This window comes from Belonocnema kinseyi, chromosome 1 (genome assembly GCF_010883055.1).
Source record: "Belonocnema kinseyi isolate 2016_QV_RU_SX_M_011 chromosome 1, B_treatae_v1, whole genome shotgun sequence".
In the NCBI taxonomy this organism is placed as follows: domain Eukaryota; kingdom Metazoa; phylum Arthropoda; class Insecta; order Hymenoptera; family Cynipidae; genus Belonocnema; species Belonocnema kinseyi.
In genome coordinates, this window is record NC_046657.1 from 16965344 (window position 1) to 16974179 (window position 8836).

Below are 8836 nucleotides of genomic sequence, written 5' to 3' on the forward strand. Positions count from 1 at the left end.
GAAATTTGAACAAGGTTGTTAAAAATTCATCTTTTTGATAAAAGATTTACCTACTTTGGTGACATTTTTTTGCAAAATTAAATTTTTTCTAGTCGAAAAATCAAATGGTTCGAATGGTTGAAAATTGAACTATTTTGTTGAAAATGTTTTTTTTTTATTGAGAAGTAATTTTTTCAACTCAAAATATTACTATTCCATATTAGGTTCAAAATGTAGGTTTTTTTATTTTTTTTAAATCAATCTTTTCGATTTCAAAATTCAACTATTTGGCTGAAAATTAATATATTTTTAAAAATTTTGACTTTTTTGGTAGAAAATTAATTTTATTCTTTAAAAAATCATCTTTTGGGTTGAATATTGAATTCTTTTGTTGAAAGTTTTTAATAAATAAATATTTTTAAATAAAAATTGATATTTATAGTTGAAAATTAAACTATTTGGTCAACAATTCATCCTTTCTGGTTAAAAACGCAAATGTTTCGTTGAAAATTTAAGTATTTTTTTGAAGATTCATCTAATTGATTAGAAATGCATCTATTTTGTTGAAAATTCAACTACTTTGTTGAAATTTGTTTTTTTCTGGTTGAGCATTCATTTTTTCAACTGAAAAAGCAGTTTTTCCATTTTTGGTTTAAAATTAAGATTTTTATTCAAAAATTTATCTTTTCTACTGGAAAATTTAACTTTTTGGCTAAAAATTCATGTTTTTTGTTTACAATTTCCCATTTTTGATGGAAAATTAATCTTCTGTGATAAATTTTGAACTATTAGTTTTTAAGTTTCGTTATTTCTTGATTGAGATTCAATTTTTTTATTTGAAAATTTAACTATTCCAGTTTGGTTCAAAATTAATATTTCTAATTAAAAATTGATCTTTTGTAGATAAAAATTCATTTATTTTTTTGAAAATTCATATTTTTGGTAGAAAATTAAGCTTCTTGTGTTAAAATTTTTGCTTCTTAATTAAAACAAATAACAAATCTTTTTGATTTCAAATATCAACTATTATATTTTTCATTAATAATTCAAATTCAGTTGAAAACTTAACTATTTTCTTGAAAATTTGTTGTTTCTTTTATTAAAAAATAAAGTATTATTTGTTGAAATGTCGAATATTATATTGAATGTTGATAATTCTTCCTTTTTTAAATAAAAATTTATTTCGCTTTCACTGAGAATTATCTTGTTTGGTTAAAAATTAAAATTGTTCGTTAAAAATGCATTGTTCTGGTTAAAGATTCGTCTCTTCGGTTGAAAATTGAATTATTTCGTTGACATTTTTTTTAAATTATTTTTTAAACTGAAAATTTAACTATTAACTTAAAAATCCTTTAACTTTGTATCAAACATTAAAATATTATTTGTTGAAATGTCAAGTAATCATATTGTTTCTTGAGAATTTAACCATTTTTTCATTGAATATTCATTTCATTAGTCGAAAATTTGACTATTTTGTTAAAAGTTCATCTCTTTTGGTAGAAACTGTTTTTATTTTAAACTAGAATGGTTGTGTTTGAAATGTCATCTATTTTATTTTTTGTTAATAATTCATAATTTTTTAAATTGAAAATTCGTATTTATTGGCAGATCTTTTTTTTATTACCAGTCCAATTTTTTTTTTGAAAAGTCAATTCTTATACTTTTTTAAAAAACTTAAACATTTGGATTAAAAAATCATTTCAATGGTTGAAAATTTAATTATCATATTCAAAATTTTGTTTTCTGGTTGAAATTGAATCTGCTTTTGTAGAAATTTCATTTTTTGTCTAAAAATGCAACTGTTTGACTAAAAATTAATTTTCTTGGTTGATGATTCAATTCTTTTATTAAAAATTCGTCGTTTTTGGTTGAATTCAACTGTTTTTTGTTTAGAATATAATTATTTTTCGGTTAAAATATCATCTATTATATATTTTTTTTGATAATTAATATTTTTTGGTTGAAAACTGAACTATTTTGATAAAGTATTCTTTTTTGGTTGAAAATTCATGTTTATTGGTTGGAAAATAACTTTTTTGTTGAAAATTCAACTATTTTCGACAACATTCTTTTCTTTGTCCCAAAAATGTTACTATTTAGTTTAAAGTTCAATCAACTTGTTGAAAATTCTTTTTTTTATTGAAATTTCAATTATTTAGTTGTTAATGTAACTGCATGGTTAAAATATTTTGGGTTAAACCATTTTTTTTGTATCTTGGATTTTTAATGTTTAGGGAAAGATATGATGGAAAGCAAAAGAGACAGAAACGAAGTAAACAATCCAATTTTAAAGAAACCAATATGAAAAATGATCGGTATGGAAGTAATTCAAGAAGCAGTGGAACGGATTTTCATTATGATCATCACAATAATAATAATAAAAATAATAACAATAATCAACGAGACAATGGTGATTATCGTCGAGGTCCTGCGGTAAATTTAAAAAAATTTTGATTGAATAATAATTATGCAACTATTTGAAAAAATTCGCAATTAGAAATTCTGTAAATAAAATCTGAATTTTGCATTCTTCTGCCTATTTTACAATATTTTTAATTAACGAATTTAAATTTTTTATCCTAATTTTTTAATTTTTCAAATTAAAAAAAAATGAAAACCTTTACTTTTCTAAACTTTCTATAACTAAAATAAGTTTTTTTTCACTGATGTTTTAAATATGAAGTTTTTGATAGGTAGGTACTTGAATTTGCATTTTTTTGCAGTGTGTGATCCAGTGTTTCTTCAATGAATTAAATTTGGTTCGTATTTTTTATATCTTTAATTAATTAATGAAGTTAAATTAATTATAATTAAATCAATTAAATAATATTAATTAAATTTATACAGGTCGATCAAAGAGGATTTCCAGAAAGAAATTCAGTTACAGGAATAATGACAGAGAATATTCAGGATCCGGAATTAAGGGATTTTGTAGAAGAATCAATTACCGAATGTTTTCATTATTTACGATCTGATTTGAATCAAGACAAGTGCAAATTTTCTCAAAATTTGCTTTCCTGTCTGGCTGATAAGGGCAGCGAGGTTTGTTTTTAAAAAACAATTATTATTATTTCAAGAAATGAATGTTATTCGATCCTTGACAAAACTAGACTCAAATAAAATATTTTTCCAGAAAAAATGTAACCATTTCTTTTCAGACATGCGATGATTGGAACGACGATTAAATCCAGATATGAATTCTTCATGCATTTCTAATTCCGTCTCTCAAAAGCTGAAAATAAAATTCTGCCTATAAGTAGAATGTATACAGAATAATATGTTATAAACATTAGCGGTATTCAAATTAAAAAATAAATAAATAAATTTAGAATATGTGCCATTTACCCGATTCCTACCTCGTCGATATTTGTTCGCAACAATAAATAAATAAATGAGTTAAAGTAGGTGACATGGGCCTGCAAAAAAGGGTTTCGTAGCTTATATATTATAATTCGTTAAATCTCCTCACCTGTATTTTTTCTCCTCCACCCCACCTCTCCTTTACCCGTCATCTCGTTTTGCCACAAGTATTGTCGCGAATATCATCTGTTCTTTCGTCTCGAATCTCGTTTAAGTCTTGAGTACCAAATCTTGTCTCAAGTCCCGAATCAAGCCTTGAGTCTCGAATCTTGTCTTGAATCACAAAATTTTCGTCAATTTTTCATCTCGAATTTCGTCTTGACTCTTGTGTCTCACCTCGAGTCTCGAATTTCGTTCTTGGTCTCAAATCTTGTCTTGAGTTACGATTCTTTCCAAGTCTCATATTGAGCCTCGAATCTTATCTTCAGTCCTGAATCTCGTCTCAAGCCTCGATATTTGTGGTAATTCTCGAAACTCACCTTTAGACTCGAATCTCGTGTTGACTCTAATCTTCCCTCAAATCTCAAATCTTGTTAGCAGTCCTGAATCTCGCCTCAAACTTAAAGCTTGTCCAAAGTCTCGAATCTTGTTTTGAGTCAAGAATTTCGTTCTTGATCTCGATATTTGTTGTAAGTCTTGAAATTCACCTTTGGATTCGAATCTCGTGTTGAATCTCGACTTTTGCTCCAAGTCTGAAATATTGTCATCAGACCTGAATTTCGTCTCAAATCGCGAATCTTGCCCTAAGTCTGCAATATTGTTTAAACTCTTCAATTTCGGCTCAAGTCTCGAATCTCGTCTCGAAACCGGTCTTGAGTATCGAATTTCGTGATTGGTCTCAAATCTTTTATATCTCGAATCTTGTCCTGAGACCCGAATCTCGTCAAGTCTCGACTGGATCTTCGATCTTGTTCTAATTCTTGAATCTTGTTTTAAGTCTAGTATCTCGGCTTGAGATTTGAATCTCGCATCAAGTCCCGCATCTTACCATCATTTCTGTATCTCATCTCGTACTAAACTCTCGTATTAGCTATTGAGTTCAGAATCTTCTCTTCAGTCCTAATTCTTGTTTCGAGCTTCGAATCTTGTCCTGCGTCTCGAATCTTGTCTTCAGTCCTGAATCTTGTTGTAAGTCTCGAATCTCACCTTTGGACTCGAATCTCGCGTTGAGTCTTGAATCTTGCCTCAAGTCTCGAATCTTGTTAGCAGTCCTGAATCTCGCCTCAAACTTGAATCCTGTCTAAAGTCTCGAATCTTGTTTTAAGTATTACACCTCGCCTTGAGTCTCGCATTGACTCGAATCTTGTGTTAAGTCTAGAATCTTGTTCTAAGTCTCGAATCTCGGCTTGAGAATCCAATCTCCTGTTGATTATTAAATTTTGCTCAAGTCTCAAATCCTGTTTTAAGTATTAAGTCTCTCCTCGAGTCTTGAATCTTGTTTTAAGTATTACACCTTGCCTTGAGTCTCGAATCTTGTCTTTAGTCTCGAATGTCATGATTGTTCCCAAATATGTTATTGTATCTTGAACCTTGTCCTGAGACTCGAATCTTGACAAGTCTCACCTTGATCTCCGAGTCTTGTCCTAATTTTCGAATCTTGTTTTAAGTCTGGAATCTCGGCTTGAGATTCGAATCTCGCATCTTGTCATCAGTCCTGTATCTCGTCTTGTACCTCGAATCTTGGTTTAATTATTAAACCTCGCCTTGAGCCTCGACTCTCGTATTGACTCTTGAATCTTGTACTTAGTCTCGAATTTCGAGCATCGAATCTTGCCCTGATTCTCGAATCTTGTTTTATTTCGTGAATCTCGTCTTATAACTCGAATTTCGTGTTGATTCTTGAATCTTCCTTCAAGTCTCGAATCTTGTCATCAGTCCTGAATTTCTTTTCAAATCTCGAATCTTGTCTTGAGACTCGAATTTCGTCCTTGTTCTCAAATCTGTTATTGAACCCTGAATCTTGTTTTAACTCTCAAGCTTGTTTCAAGTCTTAAATCTCGCCTTGAGTCTCGAATCACGTCTCGCAAAAAAACACGACGATCGGATGTACATCCAAAAGACTGAAAATATAAAAGTTTCTGTTCGGGGTTACGAAACCCTAAAAACAATAAATAATAGATAATAAAATTAGAATCGTTTGCAAAGCTTTAAGCATTTTATTTATCTTTGTATATACATAACAAACTGTGCGAGATAAAAATACATCATTTGATAACTTTAAATACTTTTTACAAAAGCGCTGCTTCTAAATGAATAATCAATAGTCGATAATATAAAAAAAAAAAAGTGTTCAGGGCTCCAAATAACCGATCATTTTAGTTTGATCCGTCCTCTGTATTATTAATAACATATTATACAAATTAATGATATTTCATTTGCGATAATTAGTAATTTATATTAAAAACAAGTTTCGCGTAATACGAGAATCCATAGGACCTCAAAGCTGACTTTTATTCCATTTCTGTTCTACATTTAGAAAAACTGAAAGGATAATTCGTTAAAAAAAATTAGAATGAATTACTTTTTCTTCTTCAAATCTTCAAAACGCTTCATCAAATCGTCAAAATCTATGTCTTCATTATTTTCCCCACCAGTTGGAGTTTCATTTCCGGAAGGAACTGCCGGCAAATCCGGAAGGTTGAAATTATTCGTTGGCATTTTCGATCTCGGTTGAGGTTTCGGTTTTTGATTAGACTAAAACGAAATGAATAGTTGAATTTAATTTGCAATTCTAACTTAGAAAAGGGCTTTTTAACAAAATAGTTGAATTTTACAAAAGAAGCGATGAATTTTCAGCCAAATAGTTAAATTTTCAACATAATATGTGTATTGTTTATAGAATTATTAAATATTCAACTAAAATTATGATTTTTCAACAGCAAAAATGAATTTTTTTTAAAGAAGTTTAACTTTCAATCTGGTAGTTAAATTTTGGAACAAATAAAATTAATTCTTGATGCAAAATGTAATAGTTGATATTTCAACCACAACCAAATTTGAAAAAAAAACAATTTAATTTACTAAAAAGACCATTTTTAACAAAATAGTTGAATCCTTAAGTAAACTAGATTAATCTTAAACTAAACAGTGACATTTTTTAACCAAATAAAGATTAGATTTCTGCCAGAAGAGATCAATTTAAAACCAAAAAGACAAAGTTTCAACAAAACAGCTGATATTTTAATCAGGAAAGATTTTTTAGTCAAAAGGCAAAACAAACTTCAACCAAATTCTTGAATTTTCAAACCAAAAATGTATATAATCTAGCAGTTCGTTAAGTTTTTAGCCTGAAAATATGAATTTTCAACAAAAAATGAATTTTATGCCAGAAAGACGAAATTTTCACAAAAAAGTGGAATTTTCGTCTAGCGAAGATTAATTTTCAACAAATAATGAAATAGTTAAATTTTCAAATAAAGATATTAATTTACATCCACGCAATAACGAATTTTCAGTAAAAAAAAGTTATATTATTAACTAATAATCTAAATATTTAAAAAATTAGTTTAGCTTCGCAGTTGAATTATTAATGAAGAAGATTAATTTTATATCAAAAAAATCGAACATAGAACAAAATACATAATTTTTCAACTAAAAACGATACCTTTTCAACCGTAAAATAACGAATTTTAAACAAAATAGTTCAATGTTTACCAAAAAATAGGTTTTTCCTAAAGTAGTTAAATTTTTAAACAAGTAGTTGAATTTTCAACCAAAGAAGATAAATAAAAAATAAGAAACTTAATTTCAGCTAAAACTGAAAAAATGTTATTATTGGATTGATTTTTTAACCAAGTAGTTCAATTCTACACATGAAACTTTATTTTCATCTAAATAGTTGAATTTGCAGTAGAAAACATTTATTTTCCTTAAAAAAAACATGAATTTTCAACAAAATATTTAAAGTTTCAACAAAACAGACGAATCTTTAACCCAAAAAAATCATTGTTTAACAAATTAGTACTATTTTCAAATGAGAAGTTAAATTTTTAATCAAGAAGATTAATGTTCTATCAAAAAAGATTAATTTAGAAGAAAGTACCTCAATTTTTAACCAAATTGTTAAGTTTTCTACTAAAAACGATAAATTTTCAACCAATAATAGAATGGTTCAATTTTTCATTAAAAAACTTATTAATTTTAATGCACGAAAGAACGAATTTTCGACTAAATCATTCAATCCTTAACCAATAAAATTAATGTTTAACAAAGCAGTTAAATTTCCAACCAAATGGTTGAATTTTCAATCAGGAAGATAAATTTTTTACAAAAAAAAGAAAAATTTACACAAAATACATAAATTTTCAAGAAAATTGTAGAATATTCAACTAAAAAGTTTAAACAAGTAGTTCAACTTTCAACCAAGTAGTTAAATTTTCAATCAAGAAGATACATTTTCTAGCAAAAAAAAAGTATTTACAACAAAATACACCAATTTTACACTAAAAACTATCAATTTTCAACCAGTAATGGAATAGTTAATGGAATTATCAACAATATATTTAAATTTTTAGTTAAAAAAATATTATTTTTATCCAATAAAGAACCAAAATTTCAACAAAATAATCGAACTTTCAAATAATAAAATTCTAACAAATTTGTTAGATTTTTGACCAAGTAGATGATTTTTCAATCAAAAAGATTAATTTTCTAGAAATTCAACAAAATGATTAAATCTTTACCCAATAAAATGAATGTTTAACAAATAGGGTCAACTTTCAACCAAGTAGTTGAATTTTTAATCAAGAAGATATTTTTTACTAAAAAAGATTAATTTGCAACAAAATACATAAATTTTTAATCAAATTGTTAAATTTTCAACTAACAACGATCAATTTACAACCAATAAAGGAGTAGTTCAATTTTCAGTTTAAAAAATTAATTTTCATCCTCAAAAGAATGAGTTTTCAAAAAAATAGTTTAATTTTCAACTATAAAAAAATTAAAAATTTAAATAAAATTAAAAAATATATAAATTATAATAAATTTAAAAATAAAATAATAAATTAAGATAAAATAAAATGTACGAAAAAAATACATACATTTTTTCGAATTTTAAACTAACAACGATTTATTTTCATTCGCAAAAGAATAAATTTCTAACAAAATAGTTCAATTTTCAACCAAATGGTTAAATTTTTATTCGAAATAATTCATTTTACATCAGAAAAGAAAAACTTACAACAAAATACATAAATTTTCAACGAAACGGTTGAAATTTTATATAACAACGACATATTTTTAAACCAATAATGGAATAATTGAATTTCAAGTTTATAACCATAAAAAAATAGTTAAATCTTCAACCAAATAGTAGAATTTTTAATCAGAAGAGGTGAATTCTGAACCAAAAATCTAAGAGTAAAATTTTCTGCCAAAAGGCATTAATTTAATACGGAAAAGAATTGCATTTATTTTATTTTTAGTTTATTTATTTTATTTATTTATTTTATTTATTTTATTTATTTTATTTATTTTATTTATTTTATTTATTTTA

General features: G+C 26.4%; 2 protein-coding genes across 5 annotated transcripts in view; one reads left to right on the forward strand and one right to left on the reverse strand.

Moving 5' to 3' along the window:
- The window catches only part of LOC117169109 (general odorant-binding protein 71), a 7575-nt gene extending 4312 nt beyond the window's left edge, over positions 1-3263 (forward strand). For 2 of the 3 annotated variants that reach the window (XM_033355282.1, XM_033355265.1), the window contains exons 3-6: positions 2214-2412; positions 2703-2738; positions 2827-3021; positions 3113-3259. In XM_033355282.1, coding sequence (XP_033211173.1) covers positions 2214-2412; positions 2703-2738; positions 2827-3021; positions 3113-3148 — 466 coding nt within the window. In that variant the 3' untranslated portion in view covers positions 3149-3259. Of the gene's footprint in view, positions 1-2213; positions 2413-2702; positions 2739-2826; positions 3022-3112 lie in introns of all 3 variants that reach the window. The other variant, XM_033355272.1, reaches the window with a different exon arrangement.
- A 2427-nt stretch (positions 3264-5690) lies between these two features.
- The window catches only part of LOC117173546 (IST1 homolog), a 15917-nt gene continuing 12771 nt past the window's right edge, over positions 5691-8836 (reverse strand). For both annotated transcript variants that reach the window (XM_033362191.1, XM_033362188.1), the window contains one exon: positions 5691-6033. In XM_033362191.1, coding sequence (XP_033218082.1) covers positions 5857-6033 — 177 coding nt within the window. In that variant the 3' untranslated portion in view covers positions 5691-5856. The remainder of the gene's footprint in view (positions 6034-8836) is intronic.